We start from the raw sequence: 22,730 nt of genomic DNA on the forward strand, positions 1-22,730 counted from the left end.
ATATGCAAAATTTCTATCTTGAATGTAGTTTTTGAAAACAAAGGCATGGATGAGTTAAAAAAGTGACCCTACTCGTTATAAGAAAGATCATTCAATAATAAGTCGTCTATTTTTATTCTTTTTTATATAGCCAGGTTTGACAATGTCTGTTTCATAATTAAACTGCATCATGATAAAAATATAAATCAAAGTACGACAAATTAAAGGAAAGGAATTACATTAAACCAACTTGACTTGCTTAACATTTAATGGCATTTATTACAATATTATTACTTTACAAGTATGTTTTATTAGAATTCGTACTTTTGATTGGATGAAAACATTCAACATGTTCAAGACTGCGCGTTATTTCCATTGAAACGTCACTGAATTTCATTGGAAACAAACAAACAGCTTGAAATAACTCGTAATTTCAAAGTTGTAGCATATAAATGTAATAATAGAAATCGAGCATTTCTTCCTGTTTAATTATTTTAGAATTGAATTATTCATTTGATCATTTTATTATTGTGTAAAAGCGTTGACCGAAGCATATATATATTTTGTATGAAGAGCTTCATGAAGCGCGGAAGCGCTTCATATCAAAAATGTGCATACGATCAAAACTTGTGGAACTCTTTAGAATTATAAAAAGAAGCATTCAATTCCTATGATTACATTTTATGCTACGACCATGAAATTAAGAGTTATATCAATCTTTTTTGTTTATCTATCTATGCATTGTTTTGAAAATGTCACGGAAATCACATGCAGTCATATCTGTTGTATTTTATACTGAAACAAAATATGATATTGGAATCCATGCGACTGTTGTCAGCCAATCAGAATCACGGATTCTGATAAAATATACATGTGATGTAGTTATATGATAGTAACAACATTGATCGTGCGTTCATTTTAAGTATGAAGCACGTCAGCTTTTCATATAAACTTTGTTTCGGAAAGGGAGTAAGGTCCCTAAAAGGGAAAATTGACAACAGGGAATACATAATCATATCTTTTCTCATACATTTTTGTAATTAGTTTCCTCCTGTGATATCTGAAATATTCATATCTAAGAAAATTAACTTTTAACAGTCTATAACAAAAATCCAAGAATAACTGTCAATCAGAATCAAGAATATCTCAAAGTACGTGTGTCCAACATTCCACTATAGGCTGATGACGATCAGATTTTTGAGTTCTTCCAGTCAGCCTATTGGCGTGGTTATAACGAGTTATTTCAGAGAAAGATTGAGAATAGACGGATTTCTCAATGACTGCCAATCTGGAGAGAGAATCTTCTATGTCCAGTCATTCAAAGGTACATTGCCAAGATTCACTAGAATTATGAAATACAATGCCAAAATATATTATAAAGGGCAAATCTGCATAAATGCAAAAATCTGCAAAACTGCATAACTTGCCAGAAATATCTGAAAAAGGACAAAACATGAAAAATGCCAAAGCAATTGGATGTGTAATCAAGGCGAAAAAGAAAGGCATAAAGCAAAAGAATGACAAACTCTGCAGTAAAACAGCACCAAACAATAAGGCAGATAAGAACGAGGATCAATCTGATCAAAAAGAAGTAAAAGTGGGGATGAGACTGACATTGCAGGATTTACATGGAACCTTAACATCAATTGCATGACAAACATAATGTGTTTTTGTTGGTTGTAAAGATCTTGAAAGAACTGTTTGACTGATATAAACAAAAACTGATGAGGATGCCGTGAAATACTGTCTTTATCAACAATTGTGATATAAAGATTTGTTTACAAGATTTTCTACATGTATGAGAAAGCTTATACTTACCTATTGTGTGTTTTGTAGAATGTTCACAGAAATTACTGGCACATAAGTTAAATGAGAGTAACAACTCACTTTTGTAAATTGTGTAAATAGTTAAATCGGAGTTTAGTGTGACGTCTTTTTTCGCTTAACTAGTTAACATTATTTCTAAGGGCCAGCTGAAGCCTGCCTTCCCGCTGTGTTGAAGAACCAATGGTGGCCTTGGGTTGTTTTCTGCTCTTTGGTCGGGTTTTTGTCTCTTTTACACATTTCCCATTTCCATTCTTAATTTTGAAATATTGTATTTGCTTATGGAAATCTCACGAATCAAACAATAAACAAGTTACAATGCAAACAACTTTATTCTTAAAAATTAACATCTGAAACATTCTTCATACGCACTTAGAAAAAAAAACATGTTTCAGGTTCTATGTATTTTTTTAACTCGTCAATGTATTCAAAATATTTAGTTTGAAAAATTGAAAAACAATAGCCAAACTAAACGTATGATAAAAACGCATCACAGGGTATCTCATGCTGTCACAACGATAAATGTTAGATGAGATTGAAATAGGGAGGTTGCAATGTTTAAATGACAATTGAAAGAAATTTGAAAGAAAACAAAAAGTGACAAAGATATTATCTATCTTTCTATACTATCTGCTACCTGCTACTTACAACATGTACAAGTCAGGTCATGTGATGATCCTTGTCTATTAAGTCTTGCTTTGATTCACACATAAGAACTGTTTCTTAACGGAATCATCGGCGTATTGAATGTACTTTAATCTTTATAATCACAAATGTATTGTTTTTCTGTGTTCACATTACATGATTATTAGAAAGGATACAAAATATTACAATGATTTCCTAACATAAACCGAACTTCAACAGAATTAATTTAAATTACAACATATAATAAATGCAATTGAAATACAGCCATCATACAAAATATGTGTACCTCATTATGAATTAGGTGAAATTATTGTAGAGGACTAAAATACAATGTATGTCTACCTATCATCTATAGCATGAATGTATACATGTCACACAGGCAAAGAAATAGGCACAAAAACACATACTAGAGCTAGAAAGTACTGCAATGACAATAATATCTGGTAATGGTGTAGAACTCAAGGCAATTAGGTATACAAATGGTTTAATGCTGAGATCTGGACTGTTTCAGAGATATTAACTATGTAGTATATTAGGGGTGGGATATCAAGCCTGGAACAATCCTTATCTGCATTGAAAATGTCTTGTGTTCTTCATCCATGTCCCAAATATCAAACACTTATACTAAACGAAGAAAAAGTTATGTTTCAAACGCAAAAATGTAAACAAAACATTATAATGAATAAAAAATAATGTCTCCCTTCGTCAATTGGAAGACAAAATGAAATAAGAAATAAAAAGATCCATCAATTCAACGACATATGTGTACATCAATATAATATTGGAGTTTTCTTTGATTCCTTTGATTGTAAGAAAAACAAATCAAAAGTTATCAAAATCAATGTTAGTCAACGTCATTTTTTCTTTCATATCAGTTCACGATGTCTGCTAGACTTTTGTGTCCCAATCTTTACTTTTAGATTCTAAGACTTTATTTGGTTTTGGATCCAATAACCTGGACATATCTTGGCAGAAAAATTATATTAACACTAAAAGTATAGTTGTTGGTTATCAGTTGTACTGTAAAACAGTGTTGCGATATAATTTTCTGTTGATATATCATTAATTGGTGATTCTATATTTCCTTATTTACGTCTAAAATCAATTCATACTTGTCTCCATCCTATTAAATAAAAAATACGTGTTTGTTGTTGTCTGGGTACAAATATGACTGCGTTCCATTTGAACATTCTCCTTTCAGTGTACAAACATATGTGTTCTTGTCATACTCTGCTACAAAACATTCAGTCTTCCTCATGCACGTACTTGTGCACTGAATGTTACTTTGCGCTACAGATGTTCCTATAACTGGACCGGCATATCCGTAACCAATATGTCCACATGCATAGGTAGTAACAATATTTGCCAAACCTTAAATAGAACAAGAGTTCACACACTGAAATGTCTCGCGTGTTTTAATTATTATAAAATGTATTTGGATAGACTGTGAAATGAAGGTTTCACTACACGTAGCATATAAAATTGTTCTATGATAATGAGGTCATGGTCAGATGAAATATGCCGGTCAGACAAGTTACCCTTACAATAATTCCATACACCAACAATAGTTGACCTGTTGCTTATAGTATCTGATAGGCTGACAAAGTTGAGAAAACTTATCATTGGTCAATGAACCATCAAAATGAGGCAAAGGTCAAATAATACCTGCCTGACAGACTTGTACATATTTCATTCATTCCATACATCAAATGTCGTTGACCTATTGCAATTTCTTATAGTACGTGAAAACAGACCAAAAACACAAAAACATAACTTTGACAAAAGGCCAATGAAAATGATGTCAAGATCAGATGAAACCTGCCTGAATGACATTTACCCCTTACAATTGTTCCATGAAACGAGGTCGATGTCAGGTGAACCCTGTCTGACGGAAATGTAGGTGTTGCAAGGAACCAATATACCAAATATAGTTATCCTACTACTCAAAATAAGTAAGAAATTGACATGACAAAAAAAACCTGTTATTTTTTTCCAAGCAATCGTTGAACCATACAAATGAGGTCAAGGACAATGGCCATGTGACAGACGGAAATTTCGTAGCATAAGGTATCTGCATACAAGGTATGAAACCTCAAGGTCTTCTACCTTCTGAAATATGAAGCTTTATATAAATAGTTGATATCGACGCCGTCGCCGCAGCCGTAGTACCTATATCTTGCATACTACGACAATCTTTTTCTAACTATTGACGAAGATATATATGTTAAATATCTACTTAGAATACGCAATTAAAATCAAAAACCAGGAATTTTCAGGGGTTGTAAATAACGTCCGATATATAAGTATATAGTTATATATCTTTTCGTGTTTATTTTGGCATAAATTAAATCGTTAGAAAACTATTGAATTATATTTCGAGTGTTTTACAAAATGTTGAAGAATTGGAAACACTAATTTTAATGTTTTGTTTTAACTCAAGTCATTGATTGCTGTTTTAGGGAATTTTCGGTCTTTCATGATACCAAGGAGTTTGTACCCAAAGATTAGGTTACCTTATCTGTATTTGGCAAAGCGTTTCGGAAGTCTAAATGTGCATCTACATACGTTAAATAACCCAATAGCTGCCCTATATTGTTCTATACAACTACCCATTGGGTTTCATCATAGAAATCATAACACATATCATCAGGCAGCAAAACGAGATATATTAATCACCACAGCAACACACATCATCACACATAACTTCAAAAAAGACAAAATAAAAAGAAACAAAACAAACGAAACAAGGTTTTTAATATGAGAGAAAGCAATTGTATTTGAAATAGGAAATGATTTACTACTTGAAGCCTTGGAACTTTCTTCAAAAATCACTATACTAATATGTTGTTACGTGTAAATCATATGATTATATAACTTTGCAAACTTAATTGCATTTATGGATTATTGAGTTATTAAGAAGGATTTATTAGTTCTCAATAAAATATAAGAAAATGTAAAATGTAAAAAAAAGTAAAAAACTATAAACTAGGCTTTTAGACATGCTTGGACATCAAGTCAAAATTTATGCATAGAGCAACATAAAACGAAAACAAATGCTACAGGTGACATCAATTCAATAAAATACATCATATCCTGCTCTACATGGGACAACCGTCGTTATGTGTTAAACCCTTTGTGCTTAGGACTTTTTATTTATACTTGTCATTGGACATACTCCTTAAAGGTGCATGCTTTAAGTAAATGATATTCTTCCATCTTCTTACAAAAATAAAAAAGCATTAACTATAAATAAAGTCAATTATTATACATGATTCACGGAGACTGTTTAATGGATTTCCATACACTTCTACTTCACAATTGATTAAGTATACCGTATCACGGCGTTTAATCCTGATATACCTTCCTATAGTGTTAGGAGGGCAGGTACAGAAAAAGTAATGTAAAAATAAAATAATAATAATAATAATAATAATAATGACAGCGAGATAGCTACGGACGCCATCACGAGTTGGTTGACCGTTATGGAATAACCGTTTCACAGATGATATCGGATATGTTCCTTATGTCGTAACTACAATACCCTTCCCTTTTCACGAATGTGACTTACCGAATTAGACTATTTACCGAATTTGTAATAACATGCATATGAGCAACACGACGGGTGCCACATGTGGAGCAGGATCTGCTTACCCTTCCGGAGCACCTGAGATCACCCCCAGTTTTTGGTGGGGTTCGTGTTGCTTAGTCTTTAGTTTTCTATGTTGTGTCATCTGTACTATTATTTGTCTGTTTGTCTTTTTATTTTTGGCCATGGCGTTGTCAGTTTGTTTTCGATCTATGAGTTTGACTGTCCCTCTTTCGTATACTGAATATCGATTTTTTTTCGCGTGTGTTTAATTTTTGCTTTGTTCGCGGCAGCCAAAGAAACGCGTAAATTCGACCCCGCGTAAATTTCCCTGCATATTCCAAAATTTATCGTTGTTTGAAAGCTTTATACATTTTACTGTTATTTATCGAGTCTTTTTGTGTTGTTCGACAGATCACAAGAATATGCATGATTGATTACGATCTCTGTTTTCACATAAATAAATTGATTATTCCTACATGCCACACATTTTGACAACATAGCAATCAGTAACATGTTAAAAAATGTTAATTAGCGACGCTCTATTGATTGGTGTCACAACCCGAAAATTTTGCATATACTGTAAAAAAAATCTCATTAACACGGATATTTGAATACCTGTGATGATCAAAACCTTTAACTTTTATCATACACCAATGTTCATGTTTTATGTGTTAAACCCTTTGTGCCTCGGACTTTTTATTTATACTTGTCATTGGACATACTCCTGAAAGGTGCATGCTTTAAGTAGATGATATTCTTCCACCTACTTACAAAAATAAAAAAGCTTTAACTATAAATAAAGTCAATTATTATACCTGATTCACGAAGGCTGTTTAATGGATTTCCATACACTTCTACTTCACAAATGATTAAGTATACCGTATCACGGCGTTTAATCCTGACATACCTTCCTATAGTGTTAGAAGGGCAGGTAACCGTGATTTTCTGACTTTCTGTTTCCTGGTAGTGACAATTAATTTTATCTCCTTCCTCTAGATTATTCCAATGATTGCATGTACATGTTGGCAAAATAATTTCAACATCAAAGTTAGCGAAAGCGTCATCTGAGAATAAAATAAATAACAAAATTGAGTATGTAATTGTAACTGAAATGCTACGCTATGAATTCCTCAATACTAGCCAAGTATTCACACAAGACGGTACGTATGGGAATAGTCTTGATCAATTTCCAGTTTTCGGTGAAGTGTTACAAATATAAGGATTTGGCTTTACTTCTAGTGCTTTTTTCGTTTTATAAGCTCCTCAACGTTTGTTAAGGTTTTGGAATCTCAAATAGTTTTGACTAGAGCATCACTGGTGAGACATTAGTTGTCGAAGTGTGCATCTGATGCAGGTAAATTACTACCAATGGGTCGATAATTCTTCTGTTGGACTGTTACCCCTAAAGGTATACCGAGCCCAGTAGCCATGAAATGGAAATGCGGATTTTGTTTGATATTGATGTGTCTTGATCGTGAATAGCTCTGATTGTTTATCAGGGTTTGGCTCTATTTTTTGGTTCTTTTTGGTTTTATCCGCTCTTCAATCATCACTGAAGATACTAAAATTGTCGAAATGAAAATCTGGTGCGGGAAAATTTGTACTGTTCATGTTATCATTTATCTTCATGTTATGGTCTTTTTTTTAATTATGAGTTACGCAGATATTTAAAAGTAAAAAACATCCAACAGAATTACGTTTAACATATGAAACTTTCATCAAAACTTTAACGGATATTGAATATTAAACAATATTTATGAAATAAGCAGATAAAGAGTTCTGACACTATTTTTTAAACTATAACAACTTAATAAAAATGTGGTATTGTTTTTCCCTTAGAAACATTATGAATTTTTCGAAAAATTAAAAAAAAGTAACTAAAACGCCCAAACAAATTACCCATAACATATAAGGCAAGTAAAAGACTTGTGAAAAAGGACGTATCCGTAAAAGTATCTAGGCTGTTTTATTTAAATCTATCAAATGATTTTGAGACACTTGTTGTAGATATACATGCAGTTACCATCATTTTGCATTCCACGGGGCGTAAATACGGAAAGATGCTGGAGGTGTACATTTCTTCTTTTATCTTATTTTTCAAATGGGTGGAGATGACGATTTGTTTTCAATATTTCCTACGCCTTTTATTTGATTGTTTTCATTAACGAGGACCATCATTTAGCATACAAAGGCTTCTGACAATGTCTGAATACCCTGCATTTTTAATTTCTATAATTACTCATTTGTTAAATAATGCGAAATAAAGTTTTTCATTTAGGCTAGCTGTGAACTTAACACTATCGCGGTCATCACGTAACTTTTACACTTTTGTATATCATTAATGGCCGATTGATTATCAATGAAAATGAACGGGGTACATAGATTAAACGGTCATAACTTTTTTGTTGCATTGTGTATTTTACCTCCCAACCCCGCGTTTTACAGTACATTCATTTTTACAATTAAAAATGTTTTAAATATCAGTTCAGATATATGATTTCTTGCTTCAAAACGTAGAAGATGTTCGACATTAATTTTACCCATGCAAATGATTCAATTTGATTTCACTGTTGATATTGCAATTAAGTATCACACGTTATTGTCACTTTAATAATACCCAAGGACATAGCTAGATTAAGCAGATATTAAGTCATCAACGTGATCAAAGAAAACAAACATGGCACCTAATCACGATGTAAGTTTTGACAAGACCTGTGTACATGTAGATTAGTATTGTTCGATTCTTAATGAAATTAATTTATGCTATTATTTTATATCAATAAAAGAAAATCTCGAATGGATGGTAACCGAGGTGAAATATCTATATTTTTCAATTTTCTAATCATCACACGGGTAGCCGGTAATTTTGACATAATTCTTATTAAACCAGTAACATGCAGAGTTATCGAACGTAACTATGACTGGAATAGTTGCATATGGTACAGTTGCTCAATCTTAAGTTTTCTATGAAGTTTTTGTATACTGTTGTTTATAGATATAGGAAGATGTGGTATGAGTGTCAATGAGACAACTCTCCATCCAAGTTACAATTTATAAAAATAAACCATTATAGGTCAAGGTACGGCCTTCAACACGTATAAATTGGCTCACACCGAACAGCAAGCTATAAAGGGCCCCAAAAAATTACTAGTGTAAAACCATTCAAACTGAAAAACCAATGGTCAAATCTATATAAATACGAGAAACGAGAAACACGTATGAACTACATAAACAGACGACAACTACTGTAATCAGATTCCTGACTTAGGACAGGTGCAAACATTTGCAGCGGGATTAAACGTTTTAATGGTACCAAACGTTCTCTCTTTTCTAAAACAATAGTTTGTCTTTTTTGTCTTTTATTTTTGCCATGATGTTGTATTATTTAGAATAGTTTATTTTTGACTTATAAGTTTGAACGTCACTTTGTTATCTTTCGCCTCGGTTTTGTTTTACATTTATTCCTAGAATATAAAAATAATTTTCGTATTATACATGGTCCCCTCTTGAATTACTGATTCTATGCTTTGTAAACAATAGCATGATAAAATTCTCGATATATCTATACTTAGCACAGACTCAGAGATGTACATAATAATGGCTGTTACTATTTACCTTCCACGTAAATCCACATGTATCGTAACCATGCAAACACTATGTGGCTTTCGTTGAGTTCAAATTGAAATTGAAAAAGAAACTACATAACCGTTATTTCCATTCTAATGCATAACAAAAAGAAGTAATGCATAAGATCTTGAAAAATATACAAGATCAAAATAAAATGCACTATCATGGCGCATTAACGTCAGGTCAAACATGACGACATACGAATGAAAACTCTCAAGATGAAGATTATTCCGTTTCGTGTACTCTCTAAATTCGGATAATATCGCATTAAAATGGAATTCTGGGGTAAGTGTTGTTTCATTTTCTATTCAATTGCATTATTCGCACATTCATCGATTGCAGCAAGTCAACATGGCGACACACTCCTTAGTTACGATATGCCATCTGTGGATTTGAATGTAAATAGTGGACAACGAATTATTATTATAATTGGGTTTAGAATTATAAGAATTGACCAATGTTTTATAGCGGCTATTTAAGGAATAATTCAAACAAGCATTACATTTATTTGAAATGTGTAGCTTGTATCATACAGGGGTAAAACATAACAGACATACACCCAGCAATCTTACCTTTGTTTTTATTTTTTCCAAATTATCGTATTTGTCCTACTAGAATCGAAATAATTCATGCAAGCCATAGATTTGTAGGAAATTTTCACTAGGCCAGGGCCGTTATATTCGTTCATTTTATCCCTCGATAACGCTCGAGATAAAATTCGAATATAACAACCAAGGCCATGTGAAAATTTCCAACAAATATATGGCTAGCATGAAATATTTCTTAAATTTTATATATGGGGCATATCATAAACATTTAACGTCAAATCTATTGGTGGAAATTTACTTTAGGTATGAATATTGAAAAAATTTATTAAGCTATTCTAATATGACGTGCTTCTTTTGCTTTGTAAACAACACCGTGTTAAAATTCTCGATATATCTATTCTTAGCGCAGACTCAGAGATATACATAATAATGGATGTTACAATATACCTCCCACGTAAATCCACATGTATCAGAACCTATTTACAAACGCTATGCCGATATTTTGTTTTAAAAACTGAAATTGAAATAAGACTACAGAACTTTTATTCTTATTCGAATGCATAACAGAAAGAATTAATGCACAAGAGATCGGAGAAATCTACAAATCAAAATAAAATAAAATTCCGCGAAAGTTCATGAATGCTTTTGGCTCATTTGAGTCATTTCAAAACATGACGTCATACAAATGAAAACGCTAAAGCTGAAGGTTTTTCCGTTACGTAAACCATTGAAATTCGTATACTATTACATTAAAATGATTCTTTGGGGTAGGTGTTGTTGTATTTTCTATTCTAATGCATTATTTGCATATTTACTGATTTCAGCAAGTCAACATGGCGGCTCCTTAGTTACAAAATGTCAACTTTGGATTTGACGGTAGCTTACGAGAAAAAACATTTTTTCTGGAGGTTATTTACGCAATAATTCATGCAAGCTACAGATTTATTAGAAAGTTTAAGCTTTATCTAGCAGGGAGTCAAAGTCCATAGTTTTTTTGTCAATTTACACATGGCCTGTAAATATATCATTCTCAGATTTGTCTGACTTCAAAATATTATGTTTCATAATAATTTGGCAGAGAATGTAATGTTAGGGTAAATACTAGATTGCTGAAAATCCTATTACGCTAAACGAGCAATCAGTTATCGGCACTTATGCATATCACATGGTTAATATATAATCATACAATTATCAAAGATTTTATCTGATTTCGGAGGTTTTAGTTGATTTTCACGTTTTTAATAGCGGTATACTTCTATTACCTTTATTTAAAACTTCAACGAGATACAGACATGCATTTGTAATATTTATATATTAATATTACGTGCTTTATTTGTATAATATAGTAAACCTGAGAACAGAATACAACTCACAGCAACAATCTGTACGTCCAAAAATATCTACATCATTAATGACATAAACATTTTGAAGGTCGACTGCCCACCATGACTGCTGATTAGCTACACTGTCTGACTGCGCGCAGATAAAATCCCCATGAATTGATCTATCTGACCTATCTCCATCAAGGGCATATGTAGAGTTATATTGCTCAAATACAGAGGAAAGCTTGGTGGGTTTCTTTAATGCAATATTTGCATCTGCAAAAGCTTAAACATAAATTTGCACATAAATATTATACGTATATATATATTCAATTATTATTAATATTGATTGACAGAATTAATTAAAGTACTGAAGTACTGAACATCGGATGACCGCAAGTTCTTGTGGATGGTCACAAGCACTTGTCTCAGAAAAAAATCACATCTCAATACCTGAAAATGAGGTAAAGGTACATAGATATATTTTTTTTCTGTGACAAGTTCGTGCGTGGATGATGAATACTAAGTAAGTGACAAGGGGTTCAACCTCACCGTAATAATTATTATATTGTAGTGATACAAATCTGGTTTGTTGTTATATATTATATTAATATATGTATATAACAGTTACATAATTTTCATCCATTTGTATATTATTCTATTCTACTATTCTAATAATAGTGCAGTGCAAGTGCATGGTGGACACTCTTCTGTAATTATTCGAATTTCTCATAGATTGGATTTGAGTAGGCATTCATATTTTCCCGCAAAACGTTCTTGACATATTCTTCCGCATGCGTTAACACACATTTTCGGTATTATTGATTTGTTATTGATATATATATTTCTCACAACAAAACAGTTTCATATCATGTATCTCTGTTATTAAAAAAATATTTTTATGAATATTTATTAATGAAATTGATATATAACAAGCGATAAGGAATGTTATTTTGCGTTCGGTTATCAGTCAAAAACGAAAGTCACGTGGGTAGAAATGTCTGTGGCAACAATACACCGGAATGCTCTCACGGTCATCCGATGTAAAAACTAATAAATCTGATTTGTCTCCATCAAAAACAGCAAATGTAGAGTTACAACATATAATAACTCCTCCCTTGACTAATTTTCAGATCAAATATATAGAAAACTATGTGTGTCTCTTTAATGCACTATTGGCACCTGCATAAGCTTAAACTAACACATGCACATACATATTATATGTATTTTTTGTTCTTTGTATATATATATATATGACTCTTCAAAACTCAAGAGTCTATCCTAAATTGAGGTAAATTATATGGCCTTCCAAATACCGTTTCGATTCCTAAGATCACTGAAGAGACATTAATTGTCGAAATCCGGATATGGTGTACTAATGTTTGCACCTTTTGTTTGCGGTATAACATCTTTTCCACAAGTTCATTGTTTTCTGTTTGGTATTAAATTAATAATTAAGATCCATTTTGATACATCTGGTAATCCGTTTGATTGACTAGATTGAAAACGCTTAATAGTATTTGCTAATTGAATACTATGTTGAACAGATTTTTATCAGAACAGGCAAAACTCATCAGAGATACCAATTGTATAGTAAAGTACGTCACACTGTCATTTCATCAGAGACGACCAAATCAAAATATTTGAGACCAAATTCAAAGTTGAAAAGCGTGAAAAATCAACCTTGCAACAGTGTGTGCAAAATACTCTTTGTACACCAGGGGTAGAAAAAACCGTGGTGTATCAAAATAAGATTATTAGTCTTTAATTTGCTTTTAAAATTGGAATTCAATGCAGACTTCAATCCTACAATACATACATATTTAATTGGAATTCTGAGATCTTGTTCCGTTGGTAATATATTTTAATTTTCGTACATACTCATTCGAATTATTTTAAACTGCATTAAATGCCTTTACCAAGTCGGGAATATGACAGTTGTTTTCACATCGTTTGAACTTTGAATTTACCATTTGATATAGGTCTTTCCGTTTTGATTTTCCTTGAGGGTCGGTATTTTTGTTATTTTACTTTTTGTCTTACACCCCATCCCGTGCTGGACAGATTATTCTGAATTCACCTACCTGAGGTAGGTTTGACATAAGGTATCTTCCAAATTTTAATAAGATATTGCATTTTTACGTGTATTGAAAATTGATTTAAGGCTATTTTACAGTTTAGCCAAATGCATTAAACAATTGACAGCTTCATAATCGAAACAGCACAGGAGTAATAAAGTCGTTAGAATAAAGTTGTCATGAAATTTTAAAACAACTACTGGAAATTTAGGATGACAATGAATCATTTAATTCATGTCTAAACCAAAACATCTTTCAACTGGTGCCTTGAAATTTTAAGTTGTAAGGGTAAAACTAGAAACAACAAAGTCTGCCTAGAAAATTTGACGAAGTGTTAAAAGAAACAAAATCTATTTTAAAACAGACATAATGTACCTAATGCTATCTATATGTCATAAACCTTGTATATTGAAATCCACATTAACCTTATAATGAGTAAATAACTTCTTTCGAAAGTATTTTTTGTGATGTTTCGAAGAATATTGTATCACAATAAAATCTCGATTAATGTTCTGCATATATATTTAGGTACAGAATGATGCTATAACTATAATGATAGACTACCAAAACAGAATATAGCCATTCTATAAAATGTACGTTATTAAAATATACATTACCCCACGACATAAAAGATATATCAATCCTAAAACATTTTTGTCTTATATAATATCTAGCTGTATCCACTGCATAGTTGACAAAACAAAACGTCGAAGAGTATAAGTAAAGTATATGTATAATTGTTTTTCACTTGTTCCGTTTATTGACAGCGCTTGATTTTGTCAGTTTTCATACGGACTTCATATACAGGAGTGTGCTCCTAACGCAGAAACTGCTCCAACAAAGTTATGAAGAGGACAGATTAAAAATGACACTCCGTAAATTTTACGGACACCATCACGAATTGGTCGATCCATACGATGTGTCTTTGTCCAAACTAACTCATGACATTTTTACCACGTGTTAGATTGTGGTTTGACATTACGTCGTCTGATCTTTTAATTACCGAACGTGACTTATTCCCGATTGTGACTGTTTTGCTGAGTGTGAATTCGCATTGCTATGAGACGTGTCACGGGACCTTTCTATCCCAAATTCATGTATTTAGTTTTGATGTTTTATTTGTTATTCTCATCGGATTTTGTCAAATGTCTTATCGTTTGTAGTTGTAAATTTTATTTTTTTCTGTTGTACTCGTGTGTTATTAAAGATTATTAATCACCCTGTTCGTTAATTAGATTTTAGTTTGGGTCAACTAAATTTATACGATATATTTGGTTTACAGTTTGATTTAGAAGAGCACCGACATAGCTAGATAATACTATCAACTATCTTTTTTACTACCACATTTTATATTAATTAGTATTGTAATTTTCATTGTTATTGATAAATGTTATATGAGTATTATAAACCAAATCTTGAATTCTATCCTATTTTGGGGAAATTTCAGAAATTCAAATGTGACGTCACCTTTTTTTTAGCGTTGATCTCTTTGGCTAACTCGGCTGTGAATTTTTATGTGCTGGTTTATGTTGTTTTATGTATCCGTTTTTATTCTGTAGTTAGTCACCACTTCGGTGTTATCATGTATATCTATTATATAATCGTTTTTATAAATTTACTGTTTACAAAAGTATGAATTATTCTAAATACTAAGGATTTTCTTATCCCAGACATATAACCTTAGCCGTATTTGGCAAAACTTTTTGGAACTTTTGGTCTTCAATGCTCTTCAACTTTGTACTTGTTTTGGCTTTCGTACTTTTTTGATCTGAGCGTCACTGGTTAGTCTTGTGTGGACGAAACGCGCGTCTTGCGTATTAAATTTTAAACCTGGTACCTTTTGTTAGCTATTATTCGTATGTTTCTCTGTCCTATATGTTCTCCCATTTGTTTGTATTGTAGTCCTGTCATGTAATGTTGTCATTTTAATGTTATATTTAACATTGCCATAAAAGCGGCTGGTTTGGCTAGCCACAAAACCAGGTTCAACCCACTATTTTTTTCTTAAAATGTCCTGTACCAAGTCAGGAAAACGGCCATTGTTATATTATAGTTCGTTTCTGCGTGTGTTACATTTTAATGTTGTTTTTCTGTTGTGTCGTAGTTCTCCTCTTATATTTGATGTGTTTCCCTCAGTTTTAGTTTGTAACCCGGATTTGTTTTTTTTTCTCAATCGATTTATGAATTTCGAACAGCGTTATACTACTGTTGTCTTTATTCATGAACTAACCCTTTTTTGAATTTGTCTTGAGATCTGTTTTTTATACGTTTTTTTTTATCATGCAGCATTCTTATTTTGATTGGTTGCTAGTGGTGTAATAAATAGTGTTAACAGTATAGAAAGAATCCTTTATTATTTTCAAGTTTTTATTATTTCGATAATGACGTTATAAATTCCTCATTGATTCTGCTTAGAAAATAATAATATATTTTTTCAGAGGGAATTATTAAGTAGGAAAACATTGCCCAGACATGCAACCTGTAACCTTTATGTTTTAGAATGTACTAGTTACGGCATGTTACAGTCTAATAAGGAATTTAAATTCCGATAGATTTCATTTAAAAATTATTTTAAATCGAAATATTCTATAAGATGATACTATTTGCAAACAGTTTTTATTTCTTTATTTCTCATACTTTCCAATAAAACTCATTCAAAATGTATGATTCTTTTGTATCTTTTGTCTTGCTCTTTATAAAGTTTCTGATGTGTTTTCGAAATACAAAATGTACACGAAACCGATGAACAAAAACAAAATAAATTCTGCTATTCAAATTTATAAATCAGTCGTTGAATGTTTATCTTTTTCTGTACTTTTAGTATTACTTATCTGTATTTCACTATTGATATATTTTCGGACTTCTTAATTCGTTGTTTAGTTTACAAGCAGTATAAAGTTTACAGAGAAAATTGTATCTTTAAATATCGTTCTCGCGATAAAAATGAATGAAGTTATACTTTGTCGCTGTAAAACAATGACTGTCATAGAAAGTCAACCAATCAATTACAGACGTCCCAATTTTGTAGCAGTATTGTATACTTTCTGACCTTTTTCAGGTCATGGATTATGCTTGGAATATTGGTACTATTTATGATTTCATGTCACTGATGGTATGTCTTTTAAAAAGTAAAATGGTATTTTGCAGAGAAAAATAACCATTGAAACACGTCTGTTTTATATCATAGATACTTAGTAAATTTGTGTTTAATTATAGCCAAGTCTGTAAAGATGTAAATGTCAGTGAAAATACACCTACGTCATGTAATTGTAGTAATTCCAAATACACTTATCGCCCCATTTCCCATGTTATAACAGGAGACCTTAACATCGTTCGCGACCGAGAGTTAAAATCATTCCTCAGTAAAGGACCTAAATATCGTCCCCCGTCAATTATTAATTGGAATGAGTGTCGTAATATCATCCACGACTCACTTCGTGCTTACTGTTTGAAATGGATTAAACGGGAAAAAGCTGACAAAAAATCTTTGGACTCTTTTTTTAATTCAGTAATGAAGATAGTTGATATACGTATACAACATTTTAAAGAACATTTTACTCTTTTAACAACAACCATAAAAATCCTATATCTCGTATCAAACATAAACTAAAAGAACTAGCCAAGGGATTTGTTTTTGTCCCGGCTGATAAAGCTGCTAAACATATCATTATAGTTTGACGTAAATTTTACATTGAGGTTCTGCAAAAGGAAATCACCAATTCACCAACATTCCAACTGAATTCATTTTCAGAAAACGATATCTGTAACAAAAATAAACTATTAGCTACTTCTTTAAAAGCAGAACCAAATACAATGAAAGTCCCAACTATGTACTGGCTTCCGAAGCTACACAAATCACCTTATAAAAATAGATTCATTTCGTCTTCAAGTCATTGTTCCAGTACTTAATTGTCTATTCTACTTACTAGTACACTTGGTACAATCAAAAACCTGATAATAAATTGTTCAAATAAGGCCTTTGAAAATAGTGGAATTAATTACTTTTGGAGTGTCAAAAACTCGTTGGAAGTACTTGATAAATTGCATGCATATATTGGAGATTTTGAATCTGTTCAAAGTTTTGATTTTTCTACCCTATATACCACTTTGCCTCATATTCTTATTAAGAAAAAATTCACACACCTAATTAAATGGGCATTTAAAAAGTCGGAATGCAAATACATATGTTCAAACTCTTTTAGGTCATTTTTTAGTAGCAACAAACAAAAGAACTATGTCAATTGGACATGCTTTGATACGATATCTGCCCTTGAATTTTACTTGATAACATTTTTGTTCGCTTTGGAGATTCCGTATATCGTCAAGTTATCGGAATTCCAATGGAGACTAATTATGCACCACTTATTGCGGACCTGTTTTTGTATTGTTATGAGTTACAATTTATGACTAAAATCAGCAAAGACCAATCGAAACAACATCTGATAAAAAAATTTAACAATACTTTTAGATATTTGGATGATATATTGGCTCTCAATAATGACGACTTCAGTATGTATACTAAAGAAATTAATCCTGTTAAACTTACTTTAAATAAAGCTAATACTAACAATGACCACTGTCCTTTCCTCGATCTTGATATCTATATCATTAACGGGAAGCTTAATACAAAAATTTATGATAAAAGAGATGATTTTTCATTTCCTATCGTTAATTATCCATTTTTAAATGGTGACGTTCCCTTGTCACCATCTTATGGTGTTTATATATCTCAACTTGTACGATTCACTCGTGTATGTAACAACATATTAGATTTTAGCGAGAGAAATTTATGTATTACTGAAAAATTATTACACCAGGGTTTTCGATATCATAAACTAGTCAAAACATTTACTAAATTTTTTCATCGGTATAAGGACATCATTCGTAAATATGACTCAACATGCAGACATCTTATACGTTTGGGTATTTCACATCAAATCTTTTATGGTAATATTCTTTACAAAGCACAAAAATGTTAGTATTCACCTCAAAAGCTAACAAAACCTTTAAACAGACTTATTAAGAAGGGATATAGTTACGATACTGTTGTCAGGTCATTAAAGATTGCATATTTTGGCTTAAATATTGATTCACTTATAGGGTCTTTGAATCGGAATTAAACACATTTATTTTAAAACCAGTTGTTGGCAAGACACGGGTTATGTTCTTCTCATATATTTTATGACGGTATAATACTAAACCCCTAACAGGAGGGATTGTGCCTGATATTCATATGATGAAGACATAATCATTCAATCAGTTTAATTGAGGTCTGGAGCTGGCATGTCAGTAACTGCTAGTAGTCTGTTGTTATTTATGTATTATTGTCATTTTGTTTATTTTCTTTTGTTTCCCATTCTGACATCGGACTCGGACTTCTCTTATGCTGAGTTTTACTGTGCGTACTGTTGTGCGTTTGTTTTTCTACATTTGCTAGAGGTATAGGGGGAGGGTTGAGATCTCAAAAAACCTGTTTAACCCCGCCGCATTTTTGCGCCTGTCCCAAGTAAGGAACCTCTGGCCTTTGTTAGTCTTGTATCATTTTTAATTTTAGTTTCCTATGTATAATTTGGAGTTTGGTATGACGTCCATTATCACTGAACTAGTATACATATTTGTTTAGGGGCCAGCTGAACACTGTGAAACTAGAAATATCTTCTGAAATGATGGTTAATTACGAATTTTAGTATTCGAAGATACCTTAATTTCATTTATGTTCTTCATTTTCAAAAATACGATGGCAAGAAAATATTCTAAAAAAAAATATTTTCTAGTGGACTTGTAGAGTGAAAAAAAACCCAAACAAATGTTTTTTTTGTGCATAAATAGGTGTTGTAACGTATTTTCCTGAAATAAATCTTCGAATTTAATACCCATCTTGATGTTATCTAATAGACGTTTTAGAAAAGGGATTTGAATACTGCGCTGATTTTAAAAAACAATACCGATACAAGTTTAATGGGTAAATTTCTTCATTCGAAGTATTTTTGTGATGTTTCGATGAATATTGTATCACAATTAAATCTCGATTAATGTTCTGCATACATGTTTAGGTACAGAATGGTGCTATAACTATACTGATAGACTACCAAAACAGAATACAGCCATCTTAAAAAAATATGTACGTTATAAAAATAATACATTACCCCACGACATAAAAAGATATGACAATCCTAAAATATTTTTGTCTAACATAATTCCTAGCTGTATCCACTACATAGTTGACAAAACAAAACGTCGAAGAGTATAAATTAAGTCTATGTATAATTGTTTATTATTTATTCCGTTTATTGAAAGCTTGCATTGATTTTGTCAGTTTCCATGAACAACCCCTTTTTGAATTTGCCTTGGAGTTCTGGGTTTGTTTAATATATTTTTAATCATACAGCTTTTCAATTTTTATTGGTTGATAGTGATGTACTGAATAGTGTTAGCAGTATATAAATAACCTTTATTATTTTCAAGAGTTATGGATTTCCTTAATGAAATCATCATTGGTTCTGCTTGAAAAATAATATATTTTTCAGAGGGAATTATTAAGTAAGAACACTTTGCGAAGACATGAAAACTTCATCCTTTATGTTTTGTCATTTACCAGTTACGGCAATTTACAGCTACTATAAAAAAATTTAAATTCTGATTGATGTCATTTTTCCCTGGCAATTTACATCAACTACAAATAATTTAAATCCCGATAGCTGTAATTTAAAAATTATACCAAAAGAAACATTCTATAAGATGATACTGTTTGCAAATGGATTATGATTCATTTATTTTTCATACTCTTCATCTAAGATGTGTGGAAGACGTCATTGTATGTTAATGATATCTGGTGGCCTCTCCTGGTGCCTCCCATTTTCGATACATAGTATTGACAGGGATGCATGTGGTAAGAGGGGAAGGCCAGCGCCATCATTAACGTTTTAGACGTATTTTATTCCAAAGTGATAACAGATAAGTAAGATTTAGTAAATAATTACCATATATATGCATAGGATTAGCGTAACACTTTAGCTAAAAACTGCTATTGAAAAATTTAATATTAATACTTACATTATAAATTATGTATACATCTATGCTTGGGGTTTTTCAGATAAAAATAAAAGATAATAAAACAAAATATATATTCAACAAGAAACTAATTAAAACGATTAATTGGTCATATCCTTATATCTGTGTCGAAAGTTGAGGTAGGGCACATGGGAAAAATTTCGATCCATCTTTCAATTCATTCGTGATGAAATTGCATCATACTAGTTAATGGAAGAATAGCTTCCCTTCCTGAGTTCCCCTGAGTTCATCCCAAGTTTTGGTGGTGTTCGTGTTGCTATTTTTTTGTCGAATGTTTTCGTCGTTATTCGTTTTTGCCATGGGATTGTTATTGTTAAAACGAATTATGAGTTACAAATGTCTCGTTGGGATATCAACGTCCCGGTGGAATCTTTCGCTTCTTTTTTAATATACATTTTGTTACAAAGGAAGGTTGAAGTTAAAAGAGCTCAATTAAGTAGTCATAAACAATCAATATGCATTAGGAAAAAAATACCGCAAGTACATGTAGTAAGTAATATAAAACTCCTAAAACATCTTCGTACAACATGATCACCTAGTGTTTTTCACTATAAAGTTTAAAATAAAACGTCTCTGGACAAGTGAAATTTAAACAATCAATATTCAATTTTATTATACGGTGTCTTTATACTGATAGGTTTCTTGGACGTGACAGCTATGAATGTTACTTTGGTATACTCCGCCTCTTTTGTTTGCGTATGCATTTGATAATGAAGGTTTAAAAGCTTATGCAGAAATATATAATCTCCAATCTCGTTAGGATACTTATTTTATTAGTAGTCTTCTTTTAATTGATTATTGATTTTGTTCGAAACAATATTTTTTGTTTTTCAATAGCCTTATAGATTTAACACGCACTCCATGACACACACTGAGGCATGGAGAAGAATATAAATTACAATACATATAATGTGTTGAATTTTTCAAACAGTGTTTTATGTTTAATGATTTAATATGTTTTGTCAGTTGATTGTTTCATATAATATACCGTATCACAACATCCCAGTAAACACACAACATTTTAAAAACATTTTTTAAATGTCATATGGACGTCTCTCACAAAATATTTCAATAAGATATCATTTAAACATAAAAAAAATGTTTATTTTATTGTTTTTGAAATGTTTACATCTAACATTTAAGTAAAATGTTTTACAACATTAGCTAAATATTATTTGCAAATATCTTTTATTCATGTTCTCAAACATTGTTCTAAAATATCCCGTAGATATTTTATAATATAAAAAAATAATATTTTCTTCAATTGGTATTTTATATTTTAACAACATTTAAAGTAAATATTTTCCAAATATCCAAAAAACATTCTGCAAAAAAATGTTTTACAGAAAATGTAGTTTTGCTATTTGCATAAAATGTTTTATAACGTAAAATTAAAATGTTTTACATAAAACATCTGAAAAATATCAGTTAAATGTTTTCTATAAAATGTTCTGACATACACATTACTTAATAGTCTTACTGATATTTTATTCAACATTTTACGGATATAAATATAACATTTTATTTAAACTTTATTCAAAACCCCACAAACAACGTTTTGTGGAATTAGCTCGTTTTTTTTAGGATGAGATATAGTACTACATTTCATCAATATCATGACAAGCAAGATACTATGGTTGAAATCCTTAATTGATATCTTGAAGATCCTTGAAGTCAGATTTTATTCATTCTTATATTAAAATTCAAAAGAGTCAACATTAAATTAAGCAATAATGTATTAATAAACAATCACCTTTCTTTAATGTTTATTCATTTCGTTCGTGTATATTTTAGAAATTAAGAAATGAAAACTGTAACTGTACTAAGTTCAATTTTCGTATCGTTTATATGACTTACGGAAAACCGACCATTTCCGGAATCGACTTTTGTTTTATCACCGGAAATGATTTTGAAATTTGAATTTCGAAACGAAGACAGGATATCAACAAAGAGAGCCAAGAAAATTGTTTGCTACGCGATATATACTCACTTTGTAAGAATGATTAATCTGTTAAGATGAAACTTGTGCATTCATTGTGTGTGTTCA

General features: G+C 31.3%; 1 protein-coding gene across 1 annotated transcript; it reads right to left on the bottom strand.

Annotated features, from left to right (window-relative positions):
* Positions 1 to 3,554: 3,554 nt before the first annotated feature.
* Positions 3,555 to 13,670, bottom strand: LOC127702800 (fucolectin-like). Its single transcript, XM_052207104.1, has 4 exons — positions 13,619 to 13,670; positions 11,586 to 11,819; positions 6,853 to 7,101; positions 3,555 to 3,571 (listed from the first exon to the last, which is right to left on the bottom strand). The coding sequence occupies exons 1-4, from the start codon at positions 13,668 to 13,670 to the stop codon at positions 3,555 to 3,557; spliced, it is 552 nt and encodes a 183-aa protein (XP_052063064.1).
* Positions 13,671 to 22,730: the final 9,060 nt, after the last annotated feature.

This window comes from Mytilus californianus, unplaced genomic scaffold (assembly GCF_021869535.1).
Source record: "Mytilus californianus isolate M0D057914Y unplaced genomic scaffold, xbMytCali1.0.p SCAF_5, whole genome shotgun sequence".
NCBI classification, from domain to species: domain Eukaryota; kingdom Metazoa; phylum Mollusca; class Bivalvia; order Mytilida; family Mytilidae; genus Mytilus; species Mytilus californianus.